This window comes from Vespa crabro, chromosome 11 (assembly GCF_910589235.1).
Source record: "Vespa crabro chromosome 11, iyVesCrab1.2, whole genome shotgun sequence".
NCBI classification, from domain to species: Eukaryota; Metazoa; Arthropoda; class Insecta; order Hymenoptera; family Vespidae; genus Vespa; species Vespa crabro.
Genome location: NC_060965.1, coordinates 6,635,568 through 6,661,708, shown reverse-complemented (window position 1 = coordinate 6,661,708; position 26,141 = coordinate 6,635,568). Strand labels below are relative to the sequence as shown.

General features: G+C 29.5%; 1 protein-coding gene across 3 annotated transcripts in view; it reads right to left on the bottom strand.

Moving 5' to 3' along the window:
- LOC124428068 (MICAL-like protein 1) overlaps positions 1–26,141 on the bottom strand; it is a 59,900-nt gene that overhangs the window by 23,291 nt on the left and 10,468 nt on the right. For all 3 annotated transcript variants that reach the window (XM_046971669.1, XM_046971670.1, XM_046971671.1), the window contains one exon: positions 7,972–8,307. In XM_046971669.1, the coding sequence (XP_046827625.1) occupies positions 7,972–8,123 (152 nt within the window). In that variant the 5' untranslated portion in view covers positions 8,124–8,307. The remainder of the gene's footprint in view (positions 1–7,971; positions 8,308–26,141) is intronic.

Genomic DNA, 26,141 nt, shown 5'->3' with positions numbered 1-26,141 from the left:
TGCGAATTTAACAAATAAAAAATGTATTCTCTGCATTATAATATTTAAAAGTACAACAAATATCATTTGATCAATTAATTGATTAATTATCAATCGAATCATTCACAATGAACACCAACTTTCTACGAAGAATAATCCCCGCTTTTTTCCTTTTTCTTCTTTTTATTTTCTAATATGAAAACTCACTAGATTCTTAATCATATTTCCGTACAAAAGAAATAAGAAAGAAAGAAAGAAGGAAAGAAAGAAAAGAAAAGGAAAAAAAATGTAAAGAATACAAAAGGCTAAGCTTCAAATCAGGAACATCTCGAAGGATATCGCATTCAAGTAGCGTACGTGGGACCGGTGAATGGCTTTGAAGAAGAGACGATGGAGACGAGTAATTTCTCTGATATAGAGATACATACAGAGAAACTCGACTTACGTAGTATATCATTTATATATACACGCATGTATCTGTTTATACGTGTGTCTTTACATGTGTGTGTGTGTGTGTGTGTGTGTATTTATATGTAATACGTATGTGTGGGTAGCAAGCATAACCGGCTCTTCGACTCTTGGCAATCGACCCGAACGTGCTTGTCTGGGACGAAAGACGAAAGACGATGACTCAGAGGTCCAGCAGACCGGTGCCGCCACACCCACCCCTACCCCCTCCGCCCCACACTCCATCCTGTCCGCCCCCAACCAGCCCTGTCTCTCTATCGTTTTTCTTGTCGTTTATTGCTCGAGCAAAAAGCTCTTTTCTCTCTCTCTCTCTCTCTCTCTCTCTCTCTCTCTCTCTCTCTCTCTCTCTCTCTCTCTCTCCCTCTCTCCTTGTCTCTCTTTCTCTGATCGCCATTTTTCTTTTCAACTCTCCAATATTAAGTATAAACGATAACGTTAATTCCATTTAATACAATCGTTTTATTTTTTCAATAATATATTTTAATTTTAAAACAATTTTAATCGTTGCTTCTTTTTATATTTTTCTTTTCTTTTCTTCCTTTTTTTTTTCCTATGAGTTTGTCTTTATATTATGCGTCTTGTATAATGAATTTCTATAATTGTTATTTATCGGATCGATATTTGTAAATATTTTATAGATAATATAAAGTAGATAATATAAACCGGTAAGTATTATACTGATTAATACAAACGGATGGTCAATATATATGTGTGTATATATATATTATATATATTATATATATGTATATATGTATATATATAAGAATTTTCTATATAAATATATAATATATATAAAAGAAAAAAAAAAATCTTCAGACGCTATTCAGACACAGAGTTTTACTTGATCAATTAAATTACGTACTGATGTATTATTATAAATATTAAATAAAATAACTATTCTGAAAATTAAATATACTGAACATTTATTTAACGAAAGTACTCACTTATTAATTAATAACAATAATATTGATAAAATAAATGAAAGTTAAAATTTTTTTTTATTGTCAAGATATTGAAATTAAATATAAGAAAAGAAATCTTTTCGTTCGTACGAATTTCGCATGTGTATTTTTTTATCTTTTTCTTTTTTTTCTCCTTTTTTCTTGATTCTTTTTTTTTTGTTTTTTCTTTTTTTTTTTTTAATCTTAACCACCAAGGACAAGGATAAATTCGAAAGTGAGATCGCTCCAAGCGATAAAGACATCAGAAATGATACATCGAGAACCAACTCCTCGGCAAAAGGGATTCAGGAAGAAAGAGAATCATCGCGTGAGAATTTCTTCGACGAACGAGTCTTCCAGGTGAAAGTGAAACACTGAACAGGTGTGTTCCCTTCTGGCCAATCGAAAATGCCATCACAAAAAGGCTGGAACCTTCCTTTTGAGAGGTGAAATTTAAAGGTTACGTTGGGGATTGCCGAAACAAGTTGGATAGATACGTAATACGTTTATGATATATATTTGTTTAAAATAAAAAATAAAAAAAGAAATAAGAAAAGAAAAAAAAACTAATCGGTAATTCAACAAAATTCAAACCTTTCAATTTATTTGCAATCCCTCGCACACTCTTTTTATTTTATTAGTACCTTTTTCTTTTTATTAATAATAAAAAACATAAGTCTCTAATACACTTTATTAAGGTTAAGAAATATTGTCAAAAGAGAGAAAAAAAAGAGAAAAAAACCAGAAAAAAAAAGATAATAATCCGAGAACAATGGAATCTAGCGATATGAATTTTCTTGTTGTTCTCCAATAAAAGGCCATTAATCAACCAGCAAAGGAAAAAAGTAGAAAAAAACGAAAAGAAAAAAGAAAAAAAAAAAGGAAAAAGGAAAATAAAAAAGATCCGAGAGATTTCGTGAGCGTGCTCGTGGATGCATACATACATACATCGTAGAGCGTAGTTTGCTTCTCTTGATCATTGAGGGGTGCACGGCTCCTCTCATCATGCTCTGTTTCCCGATCGATTACAAAAAAGCGGAATGAGGTTTACCAGGGTGAAAAATGATACCGATAAATTTCCCCCTATTTTTTTTTATTATTTTTGTATTTATTTATTTACTTTTTTTTCTTTCTTTTCTTTTTTTTTCGAAAAAATCCTTAATGACAACCCCACAACCTTCGTCAAACGTATCTCACGAATAATTTTCATCCGAAATTATTCACCATAAATTCTACGTCATCATTTTACGAAAAAACGGCCTTTGATATTTATTTCGGTCGGTTTTTTATTTTTTATTTTATTAATCATTGGTAAATATTTCACAAAAAAAATGATCAGTGTACATAAATAATTAATTCTTAGGACAGTGTTTACGTCGTTTATTATATTAAACGTTTTTCAATATAAATATACCGATCATCATTTATTTAAAATAACAAAAGAAAAATATTTAAAATAATACTGACCTAATAATAAATAGCAACCTTCGTCATAAAGTATATATACGAACGATTTATACATTTACAAGATAAACAATATATTAAGTATTAAATAAATTACATTTCCATATTACGATTTGTAATAAACAATCGTCAAATTATGGAATATTTTGAAGTCGGTTACGTGGAATAGGATCACTGACCTTCAACTCGTCAAAATATACGACCATTTAATTTCTAAACAATGTATTTGTATAAAATGGAGTGTGAATCTGTTAGTCGGTCATTAAGATTCCGTTAAGACGATTTTGATTGCAAATTATTGCTACTATGTAAATATGCAAAAAGAAAGAAACAAAAAAAGGAAAAAAAAGGAAAAGAAAAAAAGAAAAAAAAAGGGAGGAGAAAATTTTACTAAAATTTCATACAGTTTGTAGCTAAACTCAGAGCGGTAGAAAATATTCTTAATAAACATTTCTTGTAACTTCAGTCAATTGCAAAATATTTTTTTGAATATTTACAGACGGACATATATAATACCGTACTGTGTGTGTGTGTGTGTAATACTATACAATGACATACATTATGCAAGAAATATAAACATATGTTTTGTATATATTATATATTTTCTATAAATAATAATATTTATATTTCGTATAAGACATGTTATATATGTATATATGTATGTATATTATATATTTATATTATATATATATATATATACATATATATATACATATACATATATAGTTATTATAAGTATTATAGTTATATATCTATATTATTTTGCATTTTTTAATAGGCTATATGTGAATACAAACACAAACAAAAACATGAACATGTATGAATGAAAAAGTATGTTTTTAAGTAGATTACCTAGAACAGAACAGAGAGTCTTGTGAAAAGCACGATAATTAACGACGAATAGTCAGGGAGGAACGTGCACGCGCACGCGCGAGAGAGAAAGAGAGAGAGAGACAGAAAGAGAGAGAGAATATAGATCGTTAGTCATGCGATCTAACGTTAGCGTGATCTAATGTAGCCCTCATGTAGTCAAAGGCGTAGTCCATAGTTCCGCGCCCTTCTATGTCATAGATTTATGTTACAGATTGCAATCATGGTATGTCAAACGCGTTCCCCACCTCTTCCCCGCTCCACCCATTTGATTTTCCAATCAGCAACCAAAGGGATTTTTTAAATCGTTTTTTTTTTAATTCTCGTCATGATGAGATACACACGCGATCGATCGATCTTATATTTTTGGAAATAAATAAATTCGATTGATCATATTGAATGATTTCTATTCTTTCGGAATTCAGCAGAACCCATTGAAATTCCGAAAAATCCGAGTTTAATACAAACAAAAAGAAAAAAGATTATTATATTTTATAAACATGACGCCAAAAAGAAACAACAGTGGTTGTTTCCGGCACTCTGTCAGATTACGAAATAAATGTTTGAAAGGTAGTTCAAAAATTCCGAAAGAGTTCGTTCTCTCTCTCTCTCTCTCTCTCTCTCTCTCTCTCTCTCTCTCTCTCTCTTTTTGTTAATACCTTCGCGTACTTCATGAATAATTGAGAAGAAATAAATCTTCTACATTCGAGCTACCTAACCTTCTCCCCCCACCACCACCACCATTTTCCACATCCCGCCTTCTTTCATCGAAAAATATTATTCTCCCCATTTTTTGTCTTCCATTGATCGAGCTTCAAGGAATCTCAAAAAGAACAAACAAAACACTGATCATGGAGAAGCAAAAAAAAAACAGAAAAGAAAATAATTTATTTCAACGATCAGAAAATTGAGACGTTGGATGTAAAATGGGGATGTAAAGAAAAGAGGGATGTAAAAATTTCTATGAAAATATCTGTTTTTTTTTTTATATATAAGTGTTTAACGTTTTCACTCTTATTGATCTATGTAAGTAATAATTTTATTTTTGCTATTTATATTACTTTGTTATTGTAATAATTTGATTTATTTAATTTTTCTCATTTTTTTTTACAAGAGATAAGACCAAAGAAGCCGTTCAATGCTACTGCAGAAAAAACAAAGAAAAACTATTGCTATCGAAAATATTGTTATTAAAAAAATGTTAATAAATCGAAAAATAAACAAAATCACGTTACTATCATCTTTAATTTTTGTGTTCTTTTTTTATCGAACACCAGCGATTACCATGAAGAGTATTAAATATTATAGTGATTAGAGGACAAAAAAAAAATTTTTTAAAAACCTACAGTACAAGAAACAAAAATACAAGGAATAAAATAACATTGATACCAAAATAGATACTACAAAATCGCGTTACAATCATCTTTAATTTTTGTGTTCTTTTATTATCGAACATTAGCGATTACCTTGGAGAGTATTAAATATTATATTGATTAAAGAGGACAAAACAAAAATTAAAAAAAAAAAAAACCTACAATACAAGAAACAAAAATACAAGGGATAAAATAAAATTGATACTTTAAAATCACTGTCGTTCGTCACGATCATATTATTCTTTTTTTTATTTCGATTAATCTTCTTAAATCTTTCCAACGTTTTAGATCTTCTTCACATCGAAATAAATTATTTTCAAGTAATTTTTTCGTAACAACTTATAAATGGATAATACCTTTGCGTATAGAAATAATTTAAGGTAAAAGGTTACTCCACAGGGAAAAAATGTCTCTTTTTCAATCGAACTTTTCAATTTTGATCTGGACAGAAAAACGACGAATGCACGTGCACGCAATACGAAGGATATCCGTTTGCTTTCTAACGATTAGATTCAGGAAATTGAAATTTCCTCGATAGAATTCTACCACCGCTTGAATTTACTCTGTATGCATACGTATGTACGTGCATACGTTTGAAAGAGAGAGAGAGAGAGAGAGATGAATACTGAACGAAGACGAGTTGAGTTTAGTAATGGGAGTGGATTCGAAACGTTGAAAAAGAAGAAAAAGAGAAAAAAGAGGAAAAAGAACAAAAATCTCTAGATCGTTTCAAACTCGTTCATCCAGCTTCTAATCTATACTCGATAGCCGTATATACTTTTTATTTTTCCCCTTTTCCAATTTTTGTCTTATTTTGTTTTATATATTTCCCGACTATATATAATACGAACTATGAACTTTTCATTGGACTATGAACGCCTTGGTAGATGTGTATTTGATAAATAGATAAACGTACAGGTATTGTAAAGAAGAGACAAAACAAAAAAAAAATAAAAAGAAAAAAATTTTTTTAAATAAAATAGAGAGAGAGAGAGAGAGAGAAGATAGTAGAATAAAGGAAATAAAAAAGGTAACTTGCAAATAATAAAAGAAGTAGAGTTCGAATGTCATTGACCGGCGGCGCCCTAAAGTCGTCATGCTCTAGGCTGTATCGATCTGTCTCTATCTATATATACATATATATATATGTATATGTATATATGTATGTATACGTATGTATATATATATATACATACGTATATATATATCTTTCTTTCCCTCTTTCTCTCTCTCTCTTTTTCTCTTATTTCATCATCCCCATAAGGAAGAATACAAGAATGATTGATAGACCATTATCATGATTTATTTATATTTATATTTCATGTGATAAGCAAAGTGTATATCGAATTAGATAACAACTTCGAATAAGAATCGATTGTCTCTTTTTTAAAATCCTTTTGTCATAAATATCATTATATTCCAAGATATTATTCTAAATTTTTCCGTAATAGTAAAAACATGAAAAATGTATTTTGAGTTTCGAATTGCCATCTTGAATTTTCAATGAAATCAGAACGTCGATCGACATTTCCCGGAATAAATACTCTCTCTCTCTCTCTCTCCCCCTCTCCCTCCCTCCCTCCTTCCTTCCCCCTCCGAACCCCCTTCTCCCTTACTCACTCACTCACTCACTCGATATTATCTTACATAAAAATAGAAGTGAATGATGCATAAGAAGATCATTGGAAAAATAGCCTTGGAAAACAAGCTTTAGGTCTGTTATCAGGTCGTAAAAGATGATGGTGGTGGTGGTAGTGATAGTAGATATACATATGTTAGTTCGATAAAGGAAAGGTCGAAGCCGTTCTGCATTTTGCACATCATGCGCGGTTGCTGACTCGTCCGTCCTCCGTACGAAGAAGACAGTAGTCAGGGTCATCGTAACACAAACGTACGAGGTCAGCACGAAAGTGATGAATCATCGTACTTACGTTCGACTCGATGTAATCCGTTTGGGTTTCGGATATTTGCGATCAACGACTTTACGACGAAGTTTATACCGATAAGGAATTATTTCATTTTCGTTACTGTGGTTTTTGATCCATTCCCACTCCCCACCCTAATTTTCTTTCCCCCTTCCTCTCTGAACCAATTCATTTCTACAAATTTTGACAACCATCTTTTTATTCCTTCTTCATATATAGAATTATCAAATTATCGATAATTAATTAATAATAATAATTTTCATTTAATTATTATGAGTAATAGATTATTGTTATTATTATTATTATTATTATTATTATTATCTATCAGAATTTTATTATACATTCTAATTAATTCGCGTCAATTATATCACGTATTCATATACTATGTCAAAATGGCGTCTAAATCATATCGTTTTTTACTCTTTTTTTTTTTTAAATCACAAGTCGATCAATAACGAATACGATAGAACTAATTTCTAGTTAATTGTTGTAATAAATGATCAATTAATATTTTCAATTGACAATAGATTATAATTTTTATTATATATTAATTATTATTATAATTAACTCAATGTTATTATTATAATTAATTCAATAAATTTGTAAAATTATATTATCTATTCTTTATCAAAGTGGTATTCACTAAATCATATCGTTTTTACTTTTTATATATTTATTTTTTTTTCTTGAATAACAAAACCATCAATAACAAATATAACAAAATTAGTTATTAATTAATTGTTGTAACAAAAAATTCATTAAATAATTTTATCAGACCGCATTCGTTCATTATGGGTTCATATTTTTCATCAAAATGACGTTTTACCTTCCTTTAACTTTTTTTTTTTTAAGCAAAATCTCGAAACGATGTTTACGATAAAAATCAGATAGCAGAAAGAAATTTTGCTGGAGATACGAGAATGTTATATTTTCACGAATGTGAGTACTCACATGAGGTCGGGACGAAAGTGATGAATCATGGCGCAAAATGCGAGCCCATCTCGCCACGAGGTGGTCATGTTCTGTACGTTTACACCCGGATAACCCTCGGTTATTCGTCTGCACCAGAGCTCGAGAGCTTTCGTACCACGTTTTTCGCTCATTTTGACTTCCTCCTTCAATGCTTTCTCTAAGTGATTTCTTCTAGAAACACGCTGTGTCACGTGCGTTCTCACAGATAAGTTCTCGTTGTGATAAAAACGAAAAATTGATAAAATATCTTCTTAATATATATTTTTTTCTTCTTCTTTTCTTCGTCAATCTTTGTCCAGTACAATTTGTTAAAATCTGAAAAAAAAAAGAAAAAAACATTTAAAAACAAACACAGAAAAATAAGCAGAAGGTATATTAAATCGATAATGTTGATCGATAAATATTTAACAATTATCTACAAATATTTACAAATTATAAAACTATTATCGAATCTACATAAAAATGACGGATTTCAGATTTTCTATTTCATAATGATCATAATCATAATTATTACAAATACTAACAAATATAAGTTTGTTTTTTCCCTCCCGAAAAAATCAAATCTACGTATATGATAAAAATAGAAGCCCCATAGTTAGCTTCAACGTTAAAATGAAAAAAAGAAAGAAAAAAAAAGAAAAAAAGAAAAAGAAAAACTTCAAAAATTTAATTTTTTAATCATCTTATTCTAAATAACTCTTTTCTTTGATAAAAACAAGTATAATAAAAGCACATTAGACTACATAAAAATTATATTATTGTATTAATATATTATTACATGGAGAGTATTGTATTAATGTATTATTGCATGAAGAGGATGGACGGTGAACATTTTGAACATGTAATAAAATAAAAATTATTTTTAAAACTTTTAATTCACATTTTATAGTACTTTAAACTTTAAAACACATTTTTTCAAGAACTATTGATTCAAAAAAAAGGCAAAAAAACAGCATTGTAAAGATAATTAAAAAATCTTTCAAATGATTCTTGATTTCTATTTTCATTAAAAATTTTTCAAGGCTGAATTTATAAGGACCTATCACCTTCAAAAACAAAACTGATCTATCCTAACGTTTCTCGAAAATAACACTATAATCCGATTGGACACTTCTCGTTGAGAACACTGTATATACATATTATATGTATACGCAAACGCGTGTAGCAATATCATTATCCGCTTCCTGTCATTATGCCGTTAATATCGTGCTGTTGTATTAGTTAGCCTTATTACGATATTTGATTTAACAAATAACATTGAGACTATGTATTAGTTTCTTTCTTTCTGTTTTTTTTTCTTTTTTTTTTTTCAAAAATTAATTTCATTAGTTCAGAAATCAAAATTTTTCCACGACCACGACACGATACCGTATACATAATCACATGTTCTATAAATAAAATCATTATGCACATCATTTAACGTACTTGTGTACATAATGTATTGCGATTATTTTCTACTTTTTCAAATTCTTCCAAAAGATGTTTTAAAAATTGTCTCTTTGAAAACTGAATACTCGTACGCAAAAACTATATCCTACATTTTCGAATTATTTTTTCACGAGGTATCATTTCTGACTTTATTGTACCACTGTTACTGAAACACTCTGTATGTGTATATGTATGTGTTTGTGTATATATATATATATATACATACATGTGCATATAACAGTTTTGTGTGAAAGTATTGCTTCGTGTTAATTCATTTATATTACGATTACAAATCGTGTCGTTAGTTAAATCGAATAAAAAAGAAAAAAGGAAAGAAAAAAAAAAAAGAAAAAAGAAAACGAAAAAATAGTTGTCTAAGACGTTTTGTTGAACGTGAAAGTAGGAGCACAACTCGTGTCGTGTAAAATATGTAACGGCTCGAGCGTGAAGCGTGCAATTGGTACTTGGTCGCTATCATTGCTCGTAATATCGTTTCGTAGAAAGAAAGAGAGAAAAAGAGAAAGAGAGAAAGGGAAAGAGAAAGAAAGAAATAGGAGTAAAACCATTTCTCGAAGTTCTAGTTTTGAGATAAGTCAGATAAGAAAGAGAGCGATTGGACAACATGTTTGTATATACGATCGATCGATCGATCGATCCACACACACGATACGTCAATATAATGTTCGCCATTTCTTTCGCTTTCATTCTTCAAACGAGTTACTTTTATAATCCTAATTCATTTCAAGTATATAGAAATACGTCTTTCTCGCTTGGCTAGTAACAATCGTTCTGATACATCGAATATTAAAATATTTCGTTAATTTACGATCGACATAAGAATTCATGACGAATTAGATCTTCTGAAAGATTTTAATCGTGTCTTGTCTCGCATGTGGATTTTGTCTTTTTTGTTTTATTTATCAATAGCTACTTTTATTCTTAATCTTAGAGAAACGCATTTAGATATTATTCTCGGTCAGGTTTATATCGTTTTTCATGGAGTGATTTATTGCTCTTTTTCTTTCCTTTTTTTTTGCATCAATATAACTTGAAAAAGAGAGAAAAATAGATAAAGTAAGAGACAGAGAAAGACAGAGAAGGACAGAGAAGGACAGAGAAAGAGGGAGAAAGAGGGAGAAAGAGAAAGAAAGAGAGAGAGTGCAAAAAGAAAAGAAAAAGTTATTCGAAACAACTTCTCAAGAGTCGAACCACTTTCGTTTTCTCGTTCGATTGAAACGACACAACCGTAAAGAGAGAGAGAGAGAGAGAGAGAGAGAGAGAGAGAGAGAGAGAAAGGGAGGGAGAGGGAGAGGGAGAGGAGAGGCAGATAGAGAGAGGGAGAGGGAGAGGAAAGGCAGAGAGAGAGAGAGAGAGAGAGAGAAATACTATTCAAACGATGAAACGTCGTATTAAGATCGATTAATTCTCGATTACCCAAACACCACGTTTGAAACGTCGTTCCCTCGACGAACATTTGAAAATGGCGCGTCCTGGATGAGACACAGGTCACGTGGGATATATTAGAAAGTAAGAGAGCGCTCAGGTCGCAAAAGGGTCGTGAACGGTGATTGGATTACGACTTATTCGAGTAGGGAGGGAGAGAAAAAAAAAGAAAAAGAAAAAGAAGAGATAGGTAAGCGAAAAAGAGATACATACACATACACATACACACAAACACACACACACACACACACACACACAGAGAGAGAGAGAGAGAGAGAGAGAGAGAGAGAGAGAGAGAGAGAGAGCAAAAAATAAATAAATACTAAAAAAGGAGAAGAAAAAGAAAAAAGATAAAAAGATCAAAAGATAAAGAAAAAGAAAAATATAAAAAGATAAAGAAAAAGAAAAAAAAGAAGTGGTAAATGTGACGCACCGCTTTACGTTGGTTAACGGGAAAGTACTTTAAAACGTCTTTCCTTTTATATATTCGGTATCTGGTCTAACCGGTTTCTAAATACAAGAGAAAAAGAGAGAGAGAGAGAGAGAGAGAGAGAGAGAGAGAGAGAGAGAGAGAGAGAGAGAGAACGACAAATGCCGCCTTCGGCTTGGAACTTTTACAAATGGCAAGTCATGGGCATTAATCTCGCGCCGTTTTCTGCCGCGAATCCGTTTGCTAGTTTGAGAGAGAAAAAAACATTGAACGCGTATATGTAGACCATGGATGATGGGGCCCTATTGGGTACCTACCGGTTTAAAACTACGTCGGAGATACGTACTTGCGTATCTACGCTTTTACCTCAAAGATAAATAATCTGATAATTTTTTTTTTTTCTTGGAAATGATATTAATATATTAATATATCATACACCAAATGTTATAATTGCCATACATTTCCCATTATGGTGAACCAACATGGAAAGATTTTTTTCTCTTTGCTTGCATAAAAAATCAATTTATTTTTCCGTCTATAGACACAAATGTATATATATATATATATATTTTTTTTTTAATATATTACAAGTTTACATATATGCATATATATGTATATAAATATTTTATATAATTTCATATGATATTTCGTATATATTATTTATTATAAGTATATATTAATTTATATATATATATATATGTATTATTTATTATAAGTATGTATACAAAAAAATGAGCTATGCACGTTTAATATGATTGGAATTCGAAACCTTTTCATGGGATCTAGAATTTTACGTGGGATGTTTTTTAAATTATCATCCGTCAAATATCGCATGATTTTAAGCCGACAATTTTCGTTGATGTTGTTACTTAAATGTTACAAATAAACACATATCATGCGGACCAGGTGTTCCTCTTCAACGTCAAAATACGCAAGCAATTCAGTTCCGAAAACGACACAATAGTATTTACGCAAACTTCTAGGAGAAACATTTGAAGCATAAAATCGGGCCCATAAACAAGCAAAAACAAATAATTCCAGAAGGAATCTTCAAAACTTTTATGCTGATTATGTATTTTTCGTTGTTACAATATATATATATTCGCGATCTAAGATGTGAAAAATGCAAAAAAAATATTTATTAGCTACAATTGCACGACATTATAGAACAATTTTTGTACAAAAAATGTCTTTAGTATAATATGATAAACATTTGATAATGATAATAATAAATACCTTTTGCGTAATAAATGATAACAAATATTTATATATATATATACATATATATATATATTTATAATATATATATATATATATTAATTATATATATATATATATTTATAATATTTTATAATATTTAAAAAATTTCCTTTCTCTGAATGCTTTACATTCAAGAAATCAAACCCTTTCTTTGATATGGGTCAAATTAAATCTCTCCATTCGCCTATCGCAAACGCTATCGACGCCATTCGCCATTCGCCATTCGACGGTTAATTAAAGCTAATCAACAAGGCCTCGTAAATTTCATTCATATGTAACTTTTTCACATTATCACGGGATACTTTAAATAAACCCAACATGTTAACAGCAAAATAAATTATTCTATCACTTATATTTTCTATATTCTTCTTTTACTTATTCGTAGTAACCATGAATTAAATCATCATGGCAATCTGACCGAATGGAACGAAAAAAATTGTGATAATCACAAAAATGAAATCGTAAAGACCGACATCTCAATCGGATGAAAGATAAAAGAAAATAAAAGAAAAAAAAAAGAATAAGTTGATACAAAGTTGATATATTAAAATAATCTGAACAATCTCATGTAACTTGACTCTTGTAATGTTTTTTTTCTTCAATTAGATTTTCATTAAATAAACATATTCCAATTGATTTTCCATGTAATTTACTCGAAAGTATCACTTTATGATATCTAAAAGGAATAAAATATACCGAGACATATTTTAACATACATATATATGTTACAGTATAATTTTAATTTGAACGAAAAAATTTTGTTTGAAAAGGAAGAAAAAAAAATGAACAAAAATTAATAATTGAAAAAAAAAAAGAATAAATTGAAAAGTCGACTGGATCAGGTCAATAAAAAATTTTGTTCAAATACTGTTCTCTAATTTCATTAGAATTTAATTCTTCGTAGAAACGTTGTGTCTCATTGAAAAGAGATTTTAAACTTGTGAGTCGTCGATACAGGAGAGGCCTGGCTACCTTTAAGTCGAAGCCTCGGTGATTAATGCTCCTTTCGGTCGCGATCCGTTGCGAGTGAAACGTAGGTGCGCGCTCCTGAGGAATAAGTAAAAGTTACATGTGGCAAAGTAGTCGGCCTTGTTCGCCGTTTGCCAAGAGTGCTACGAGGTCGTTGAGGCCGTTCTTACAAATACGACGATGATGTCACGAAAGAGTTCTGACCTGACATCTTGAGAGATTATCAATCAATCTATCTATGCATCTATTTATCGATAGACCCGATAGATCGGATCGATCAACCTATTGCGATAAGTCTACGTCATGGTCATTTCCAATATCGCGTAAATTTTTTGGCCTAAAACAAACGCATAAGAAAACGGCTTTTACATGAATTCAATGTCTTATCTATCAATAATCGATGTATCTATTCCAGTATCTATCGTCTAACATAAATAACGAGAAAAGGTTGAATCGATCGACCAAAAGTCAATTGACCTATTATATTTGAATTAGTTTATCCCGGATTTAGCTACTAGCTTTCCTTTTCCAAAAAAGAATTCGAATTCGTCACGTTCGTAACAACTAAAAATGGAAACCGCTAAATGTGCTGGTACTAACCAATACCATCATGCACTGTCACTAAAAGTGGAACCATTTAATTGCTTCGTAAACTCAAACCTGTTTTTATCTCTTTCTTCTTGTTCTTCCTCTTCTTTTTTTTTCTTCTTTTTTTCTCTCATTTCCTACTTTTTTCTATATTTTTTTTTTCTTTTTTTTCTGATAATTTGCATATCGTTTGAATAATGAAAACTATCTTGTGCGACCTCGTTTCATTCGACTTCCAAATTCGTAGCTGATTATAATCAAATTTTTAGATCCAGTCTCGAATAATATCAATATAACTACATAGATATTTATTCTTTTAATGTAGATAAAACAAAATTAAATGGAATTTATTGATTATTAACTGCACGAACACTTGCATTATTGCTATAATGCAAAACAAAAACAAGAAAGAAAAAGGAAAGAAAAATAAACAAGATAAAAAAAGTAAGAAAAAACAAGACAAAGGGGGGGAAAAAAGAAAATAACTTTTCGCAAAATTATTTAAAAGGAATGTTGTGTATGTGAGTTAACGATCAAACGATCTATAGTTCTCTCTCTCTCTCATCGTGTTTTACACGGTAGTAACGATACAATCATTACTGAGGGAAAACGTTGCCGTGCGGGCGTTATAACGAGCAATTCGAAAGATATAATGTGAGAGAATCGCTTGAAACAATTGAAGTGAAAGTAAACGAAAAAGAAAGAAAGAAAGAGATAGAAAGAATTTTATGCCGCTCGCAAACCATTCGATATAAATTTTCTTCTTCAGAGTAAATACATATAGATAGATACACACATACAATATATATATATATATATATATATATATATTTGTGTGTGTGTGTGTCTATGTACGGTATATTAGGACCCGTGCAATTATTGCCATAGTATACGATTGATAAATCAAATCAAATCGAAGACAATGATTTAACTGCTTATAAATCGCATAACGAATACAAATTGAAGTGCGTTGAGAATAAGATTAGAAAAGGAAAGAGAAAAAAGAGAAGGAGGGAGAGAGAAAGTTCTAATATAAATTAGGTCTATCGAACATTTCCATTTAATTTACTAATACATATAATAATAATAATAATAATAATAATAATAATAATAATAATAATAATAATAATAATAATAATAATTTTTTATTCAGATAAATAATTATACGTCAAACGAACAAAACTTTTTGTTGATTAAATTTAAATAGTTAATATTGTATGAAAAAAAAATAAATAAATAAATAAAAAATAAACCAAAAAATCTATAAATAGATATACAAATGAAATGGAGCTCGAGAGTGATGAGCGAACAAATAACGAATATGAATAAATATAAGAAAAAGGAAGAAAAAGGGAGAAAAAGAATATGGAGAAAATAATGAAATTTTAGATGCAGGAAGCGCTCTTATGCGAGGCGTAAATTGGAAAAAGTCGAAGAAGAAACGCGGAAAAGAACACTATGGCTGGTTTGGTTTCCTCTTGGACGAGCGAAAATAGCAGAGTTCTTAAGCGATTCTTCGAAATACCTTGAATAGCGCGAAAGTGCGACTCGTAGATGCTCATGAAAGACAAGAAATGTTTTCTAAGAATTTCGGATGCTCGCCCAAGTAAATTCTTTCGAACGATCGAACGACGAGTTCGACCTTAAGAAGAAACGATATACAGATAGCGATTATATCGTTGGAAAATATCTTCCTTCAAACATGGCGTACTTCTCTCTCTCTCTCTCTCTCTCTCTCTCTCTCTCTCTCTCTCTCTCTCTCTCTCTTTTTCTCTCTGTAATTATTAAAAGTTATTAAATGATACTTTTTTGTACGAATTATTTCGTAATAGTTATTTGTTATCAATGATAATTATGATAATGAACTAAGTGAAAGAAAACAAAAAGAAAATTGAAAAAAAGTAGTTACCTTTATAATTTATTTTATATTATTATGATTACTTATACCTTAATAATTTAGAAAACAAGGAAAGTAAAAAGTAAAAAAGATATATCGTTAAATGACTTTGCAGAGTTGATCGATAAATATAATTGTCCTTGTTCGTTTTTATGGTTAAATAAGTCACTTACTTTTCGATACATTTTGTTTTTTTTCCCCCGGAAAAATGCACCTAAAAATCTATGTAATATTTGTATGAAATTGTAGCTATTTTCGAGATTTTTTCTTAAGTTAAAATCTTTAGTGAAATTAACTTCTTTCCTTAAAACTCTTTAAACGAATAATTGTATTGCTATTGGGAAAAAAAAAAAAAAATTAATTGCCAAAAAATTATATGTAATAAACTTAAAAAAAGACACTGGATTGCTAATATAGAAAATCCAATTTTTTTAATATTAATCAAATTTTGCATAACTAATGAATGAAAATTTAATTAATTCTACTTCATGTGAGTATCCCAACATTTAGAAAAAGAAAAAAAAATAGGAATATAATTTTCCATGAATTTTTTCGTATACACTCAAAATTTCACAAAATTAAAATACCATTATTAATTTAAAAAATCCCTAATATTATTCTAAAATTAAGTTAACATGATTATAATTATAAACATATACGTGAATATTGTTGTTTATAACTTGCATAAAATAAATATTGCATAAAACAAATATTTTTTTTGACGTATAATGTTAAAAATATACTAAATCATATATGAAGTATCAGAAAATAAATATTTTTACATATGACATCTACAAAAATTCATAATTATATGTAAGATCTATTACATTAGATCTAACAGGAAGTATGTAAAATATTTTTTTTTTTTTTAATAAAGGTGAAATATTTATTTTATCACATACAAATGCGAAGTTTTTAAATATCTCAATAAAGAAAAATATTATATGATTTAATCTGCTTTCATATAATTAATAGCACATTTAGAAACGTCATAAATATAAAAATTATCATGTATGTCACATAAATTACAGATTAGAAACTAACCCAATTAACAATATTTCCTGTTTATATATATAACGAAACGAATCGAAAGTTCTGATATCAGTTTGTGATATCAATAAATGGAATATAAAAAAAAGACTAACCATTAAATCAATAAAGAACAAGTCAACTTTCTACATTTAATCTGAGAAAAAATACAAACGTGACAAAATCAAAAATATTTCAATATAGTAAAAGCTAAATCGTTACTATCACGGTATATTAAAAAATCATATTAAAAAAGCATAATTCAAAAAGAAAAAAAAAGACATTAAAAAAATCATATTAAAAAATAAATATATTAAAAACAGATATTAAAAGGAGAAAATAATTGTTCGTTTTTGTTCGATGGATAGACAATTACGTAAGAAACGAAACGACGAGGCTCGAATGTATGCTCTCTCACAGCTTGGAGAAACTGTAAAAGGATCAAACGTATTCCATGGATTTCTCTCTCTCCCTCTCTCTCTCTCTCTCTCTCTCTCTCTCTCTCTCTCTCTCTCTCTCTCTCTCTCTCTGTTTCTCTCTGAAAAGGTCGGTTCGTTAAACTCTCGTTTAAGAAGGGCTGTTTCTCAAGCACGCTCGAATGTTTTGAAACGGTAGCGTACACACGCATTATTAACACGCACAGACACTGTCTTGTATATAATAATGAAAAAAAAAAGAGAGAAAGAGAGAGAGAGAGAATAAAATAAAAGAGAAAAAAGAACTAAATAAAGGAAGAAGAAAGATGTACGTGCATACTTGCATGGAAACGTTTGAATCCTCTTAGATTTCGAGGCAAAAGCGAAGGTGTGCAAGAAAAAGAAACAAAAGAAAGAGAGGGAGAGAGAGAAAGAGAAGGAGAGAGAAGTGGCTCATGAAAGATTCATCCTCTTCTCTTTCCTTCTCTAAAAGGTGCCCGAGGCATTCTGATACACCTGCAACATTCTCTAACGAACCAAGAGACACAACACACCACAGTCCGGCATAACGACGAATCGGACACGCGCCAAGTTTCACGAGAGATTAGCTCGTCCTCGATATTTTTACAGTTAACCACGTTCGTCCTGGAATCAACGCTATCTCTCTGCCTGTCTCCCCCTCACCCTTCTTCCCATTTCCTCTTCTTACTCTCGTCCTCCCCTCCCTCCCTCCCTTCCCCCCTCTCTCTCTTTGTCTGTTTGTCTCTTTGCGAACTCTTCAAAGTATTTGCAAGTGACAAAATGAAAAATCGAAGATACGCAAACTAATCTCTTCTATTATATCCCTTAAGTCGATCTTAGTTACAATAAACAAAAAAAAAATTAAAGGAAAAGGAAAGAAAGAAAGAATAAGAAAAAAAGAAAGAAAGTGTCGAAGCCTTTCTTCAATTTTCCTGAGCTCGAATATTTTATTTACTTTTTTCTCTTTTTTCATCTGTATTATATTTTACATACATTTCTGTAAGATCGTTCGACGGATATGACATAAAAAAGGAAAAAATAAAGAAAAAAAAAAATATATTCACTCGTAAAGTTCGTACAGATTGTAATTCCACTTTTAATCTAAGATATAAGAAGATCGTGATGTGTCAGTAGATTTAAAAAAATAATAATAAATAAAATAAAATAAAAAAATAAAAACTAAACGAAATTAATAGTATTTGTTACAGATATTCTTATATACGTATACGTTTTTATACATACGAATATATATATATATATGAAAAATCAATCAACATGAATTTTTTAGACAATGTGTACTTGTGTGTATGTGTATGTGTGTGTATTATATTAAACGAAAAAGCTCTTTCTACACTTGACGTATAATTATTTTCAAATGAACAGACAGTTCGGATAGAACAAACAAATGTAATATTTATTTCTTTTCTTTCTTCCTTTCTTTTCTTTTTTTTTTTCTTTTTCTTTTTTTGAATATTTTTCATATACAATGAATATGCATAAACGAAATTTCAATGAGACCGTAAATAACATCGAAAGTCTACGTTTGAAAATTACCTACGTTAAAATTTGTTTGTACCAAAGGAATGATTTTCTTTAAATTCCATCCATCATTCTTATATGACTTTCTTCGTACCGGTAATGCGGCCGTGACGCGCTCACGTAGGAACGATTTTCCCGCGTCTTTCGAAGGAAAAAGGAGTAGTGCTTCTTACGCTCGAATGATCACCGTTGTGACTGGTCCGCGGTGAACGCGTAGTTCATTCATGCTTTTTTGTTAAGTGGAACGTATTCGAGAAACGAGAACTCCGTCGACCGCCATGCTCGTCACTGTAAACTTACGTACATATATATATAAAATGTACGTATATGGTTCGTGTATATGTTCATGTATGTTATGTATGATACGAACGTAGTGTAAACACAGACAATGCGAGGATATAGTTTCGTTGGTCCCAATACATTGATAATAAAAATAAATTAATCCGTGCGAATTTATTTTACTGTTTATTGCTATTTTATTAATATTACTTAAGTTTTATTTATTTATTTTAGTGGTTTCTTTTCTTTGTTTCTTTCTTTTTTAATTTCGCATTCGCATTTCGTGCGGCATCAGTTTTATTTGGTAATAAAATGCGCTTTTAAAGAATTACATATAGATATTCTTCAGACATTATAAGATTATGTTATCGTACGAATTGAAATTCCGCGCGATTGTAAAAATACGATTGCACAATTGTGAACACGTTTGCTTCTTTTTTTTATTTTATTATTATTATTATTATTATTATTATTATTATTATTATTATTATTATTATTATTATTATTATATATACAAATCTTTCTCTCATTAAATGTTTATTTAATACTAATACGTTAATATATTGAAATAAATTAAGCATTCAATAAAATTACATTAATAATGAAATTAATAATATAATTTAATTGCATGTTACTTATTATTATTGTTACTAAGATTTTATTTATTTATCTTTATAATATTTACGATTTACTTTAATACTATTTTATCGTTACGATTAAAATTGTATCAATTCTAATATTATTTGAATTAAACGCGTGTGTGTATCACTATTTTGAAATTTCCCAATCGTCATGTCAATCAATTATAATTACGTTTAGTTATTTATTTTTTTTCTCTTATCACACCTTATCTCTCTCTCTCTCTCTCTCTCTCTCTCTCTCTCTCGCTCGCTCGCTCGCTCGCTCTCTCTGTCATAATGCTGTGTTATTCAATGTAAATGCTTTAATATATGTATATGGATATATATATTTGTACAGATGCACGAATTTCCGTCTGATTACCGTGAATGAGACGCGAGATAACAAAAGACGAGTTCCTCTTCACTTGCATTCTTTTTCGTGGACACTAAGGGCACCTCGAAAGGGTACTTGGAGGTATTTGTCGAGCTACCAACGACGTGCGCACGATGAGTGTCACTCGACGCTCTTCTTTTCTTTCTTTCTTTCTTTCTTTCTTTCTTTCTTTCTCTCTCTCTTTTTCACTCCTTTTTTTCCCCAACTATGACTGCCCATTCAAATGAAAATTTTCTAAACTCCTCCTGTTCTATTTAAGACGGGAGGGACCCCCGGAGCCAACCCTTTTCAAGCATCGTCAAAGAACGCAAAAAATATATATACTGAACTATTAATTGCATTATATTATTAATAAAAAAATCCACACACGCATGCACAAAAAAAGGGAAAAGATAAACAAAATTAATTATTCGTTTTCATTAGAAATCCGTTCGTTCTTATTGTGTTGGCTCCCTCAGAATTCATTTTAAAATTATTAAAAAAGAAATAAATAAATTAATAGCTCATTGTACTGAATTATTAATTGTATTATATTGATAATTAAAAAAGAAAAACAATAGATATAGTATAGGCATATATAATGAAATAAAATAATTCGTTTTCATCAAAAGTTTATCGTTCTTCTTCTTATCGTACCCTAAAAAGAAGGAAAAAATGAAAAAAAATTAATTTTACTATTATAATTAATTAAAAAATATTATAGATATATAATATAAAATAAAATAATTCGTTTTTTTTTCACATTAGTCTTTTGTTCTCCTGCTGATTTATGATAAATTTATCATAAAAAAGTATTTGTAATAATATTTAATAATAATAATAATATTTAATAATAATAATAATAATAATAATAATAATAATAATAATAATAATAATAATAATAATTTGAAAGAGAGAAAGAGAAAGAGAGAGAGAATGTATGCCCTCTAGTTTGAGCAGTTGACTTATTGATAAACTCGCGTCGTGTAACCATTTCCAGTAATTAAAGATTGCACTTTAACAAGCGTGTGCAATCGCGACGATCGCAAAAATGTTGAAGACTCTCCTGTCGTCTGGTCTCATAGTAGTCGAGTATACTCTTCTCGTATAAATTTATACGAAGAGATGGTATTGGTACTGATGTTGGTGTGACGTGTTGTACCGTGTTGTGTTGTCTTGTGGTGCGATGCGATGCGGTGCAATACGGTGCAATACGGTGCAGTGCGGTGCACGCGCTCGATCGCTCGCTCGACGGCCATTTAGGAAATTTATTGGCCGCCAAGCCGCTTGAAAACAAACGAGAGACTAGGATCGATCAAATCACGAGCTACCAACACCACGAGATTAATCGCGCATAACTCTCTCTCTCTCTCTCTCTCTCTCTCTCTCTCTCTCTCTCTCTCTCTCTTTCTCCCTCTCTCTCTGTGTGTGTATGAGAAAGTATCATGTCTCATCCTGTTAGGCGATCGTATTCCTGTATTTTTCATGGCATTAATCCATAACGTAAATTACATTAAAAAAAGGAAGAAAGAAAGAAAGAGAAAGAAAAATAGAAAAAGAAAGAAAGAATAGGACCGCACTAACTCCCTGAACAAAATTCGTTTATTAAGAATAAAAAGAAAATAAAAAAAAAAAAAAAGATAAAAAAGATGAAAAGAAAAGAAAATAATAATAATAATAATAATAATAATAATAATAACAATAATAATGCGCAAAACAATCGGATTCGTGATAACTATTGTTAATTATTCCAGGGATATTAAAAAATATAAAAAATACAAAGATAAAAAAAGATTAAATACTACAGAAAAGGATTATTTTTTTATCTCCTTTTTATTTATTTATTTTTTTTTCTTTTTTACTATACCTCGATAAATATGTACGTACGTACGTACTATTTCATCGATTGCCCTCAATTTCTAAACGTGTTTTTTTTAAACCGGAAATTACATTTGGTATTATAATTATTATGGTTGTTATTGTACGGATTGGCCGACATACGTAACGTCAGAATTATCAGTAATTCATGTTGTAAATAAACAACACTATATTACAGTAATACAAAATAAATTGCATCTATCATCATTCTATCGAGTTTGCTAATAAGTGATAACCAGAGAATGTTCATTTACTTCGTATGCAATTTATATATTTACGTAAATACATATTTAATTTCAAAAAAAAAAATATATATATATACGTATATATTGAATGCAACGTTGTTTACTCAGATACATGATGTTAAAAATACCGACATTAATTATAAAATCAATCTGATATTCAATATCTTATCAACGATGAAACAAAAACCAAGCGAGTAAAAAAAAAAATTAAAAATTGAAAAAGAGAAAAGGAAAAGAAAAAAGGAAAAACAGAGATAGAAAGAAAAAGAAAAAGTATAGAATGACCTAATTAATTTCAGTAACAAGCCCATGGAAAGTAGATACGCGGAGAGTGAGAGAGAGAGAAAGAGAGAGAGAGAGAGAGAGAGAGAGAGAGAGAGAGAGAGAGAGAGAAAGAAAGAAAAGATAAAAAACGATTTTAGCCAATGAGCTGGCGACAGTGGCGGTTTTGTATGGTAGTCGGTAGGCATGAAAACTACGCTTAAGTATCCATAAAGGTGAATAACGCCGACCGTTGGATTTAACGACGCGGCTACAGAATATTACGGATTGTTGCCTTTCCGACGACGACTTTAACGGCGTAACTGTAATTTTCACTCGACCCCGACACCATACAGCTAGTTGATAATATTTTTGCAAGAACGGAACACTCGTCTCATTTCTCCCGACCGACGATCTCTCTCTTTTTTCTCTCTTTTTTCTCTCTCTCTCCTTCCCCCCTCTCTTTATCATTCTATCTATTTCTTTTTCTTATTTCTGATTATTACCGCTGTATATTTAAATGTTCACATACTTATATACGTACACAGGACGTTTCAGGTTTCAAGTTTTTCTTTCTTTTATTTTTTTTTTCTTTTTTTTTCGTAAAACTGTGTCACAGTACATTTGAAGCGATTAAAAATAAAAAAATAAAAAAGTTATATGAATGTAGACTTACAAATTTAAAATGTTGCTCTATTATAAAAGTTAGGAAAAAGAGTAAATTAAAATAAATTAAATTTAATTTAATTTCATTTAAATTCAATAATAACGAACTTGTTCTTATTATTAATACAATACTGTATTCTCTATGTGAATAGTAAACACTAAAAAGAAAAAAAAAAACAAAAAAAGAAGACGAAAAAAAGAATAATAGAATAATATTAGAAATGACTACAATTTTGTGAATGATACTTTTTTACGTGCGGTGTAAGAAAATTATTATTTTCCATTATATTATGGAAGAGATCTATGGGAATCGATGAAGGAACGTTTATAGAAGAAGATATTTTAAATATTCATAATAATCATGTATGAGAGGGGAAGTGGGGGTGGGAGAGCAAGAAAATTCGAGTAGTATCGAAAAAAAAAACTTTCGACGACAATTCAAATGCAATCGTATGGTAAACATTTTGAAACGAAAAAAATAAACAGTGAACGGAAATAGATCGTCGTTACTTATTAATAATATAATTTTGATCATAAATCATCAAGAATATAATTATAAATCATTTAATAAGATATATTCAAGTCTATGTTTGTATAAAATAATTTCTTTTTTTTCTTATTTTCACTCGTGAAACATACTAATACAATCTGTCGGAAAAAAATTTGAAACGTGCTGTATATATTCGTGCGAAGATCTATGTAATTAGACTCCTCTTTCTTATCAGAGAAAAGAGAAGAAAAAAGATTAAAAAAGAAAGAAAAAAAAAAAGGAAAAAAGAGCGTTCATTTTTCGTCTACCAGATGAGAAATTTTGTGTGAATAAAACTGATAAAACTCATTCGAACAATGCTTGTTTCATTCTTTTTCGTTAAAAAGAAAAAAAAAAGAAAAAACGAGGACGACACTTTCCACGTTATTTACCTTATCGTCATTCTGACCTAAATATTTACGAGTAAGCAATTTTCGTAAAAAGAAATAAAAAAAAAAAAATTACGAAATCAACTTCACGATTGCACCAGAGTTATAACGGTTATAAAAATAAATGAATAGGGCTATAATAAAGTATAAAAAACGAGAATGAATTTGAAGCAGTGTTTCCCAAACTATCATGTTCCATGAAAAATTATGAAAATATTTATTTTATTATTTTTATACGTTCGTCTTTTTTTTATCCTTTTTTTTCACAATTAAAATTTAAGTATAATTATTGTTCATTTTATTATACATATATATATATATATATATATATATATATACTTGCTTAATTTATTTATTATTAATATCTATCTAGCCTATGAAATAATCAAACTGTTCGTTTAAAATTATAGAATACTTCAAATACACCGTCATAAGAAAAGTTTAGGAAACGACGAAATAAAATATCAAAAAGGAAAGAAGGTGAGAAATATTTCTTCAATAAATCTGACTTGGAGAGGCCATAAAAATATATATGTGTGCAAAACAAATTGGAACTACCTGCAAGTAAAAATGTATCTAATAAATCCTAAAAATTGTTTTTCTCGAATATGCAAAAACTGTACTGTACATTTTCGATTTATTTTTTCATAATTAAAAATTTTATACACACACATACATATTTAAATTCTAAATATTATATTAATATTAATTAATTAATTTATATTAATTAAATTAATAAATTGATTAACTAAATAAATATATGTATATATAGAGTGTTACATTGTGAAAAAATAAATAAGTACATATATATATGTGTGTGTGTGTGTGTGTAGAGAGAGAGAGAGAGAGAGAGAGAGAGAGAGAGAGAGAGAGAGAAAGAGAGAATTTTCATGGAGTCGAAATTATTATTACCGGAGTGAAAAAGAAGAAAAAAAAGAACTAAAGGAAGAGGAAGAGGAAGAAGAAGAAAAGAAGAGGGGAGGGTTTCGAAAAACGTTGGTGTGGGAAACGGTATTCCTCACTTCTTCCAAGAAAGTAATTTGAAGTTAGCAGGTAGGTAGGCGGTCACGCGATTCTGTCTTTCACGTGGAAGAAAGAAGAAAGAAAGAGATGGTAAAGGTAGGTAGGTAAGTAAAGAAAAAAAAAGAGAAAAAAGGGAGAGAGAGAGAGAGAGAGAGAGAGAAAATAAAGATGAACGCTCGAAGAAAGAGAAGACGACTTAGGCTCAAAGCAAACCGATCGGCCAAACCTCCCAAGCACGAGCGAACTTAAAGACTACCTGTCTGGATGAACTCAACTTCGGTGTAATCTTTCTCTTTTTCTCTCTCCCCCCCCTCTCTCTCCCACTATTTCTCTTTATATGTGTATATATTAAATCTATCAAAAAAATTTTACTCTTTTTTTAAATTAAAGTAAAATAAAATAAAAAGAAAAATAAAAAAAGAAGCAATAATAATTTTTTATGATGTTTATGAAATATCGATTTTATTTTAATTTTTATTTAATTTTTTCTAAGTAATGCATGATTTTTTTTTTATTTTTTTATTATTATTAACTTGAATTTAAAAACACAATTATTTTTATCGGTATATATATAATATTTATTAATATTAACCATTTTCTTGTCTCAATCGTATCTTTTGAATTTAAAATAGATAAAACGATACGTCCTTGGAAAAAAAAAAAAAAAAAAAAAAAAAATTCCTGCAGTGGACAATTTCCTTTTTTTAAATATGTATATATATATATATATATATATATTGTGTATATATATATATATATATATATATATATATACACAATCGTGTTAGTTAAAAAACGTATTTTTAAATAAAATTTTTTTTTTCTTTCCTTTTTTTTTTTTTATTATATTTCGACGAAATTTTATT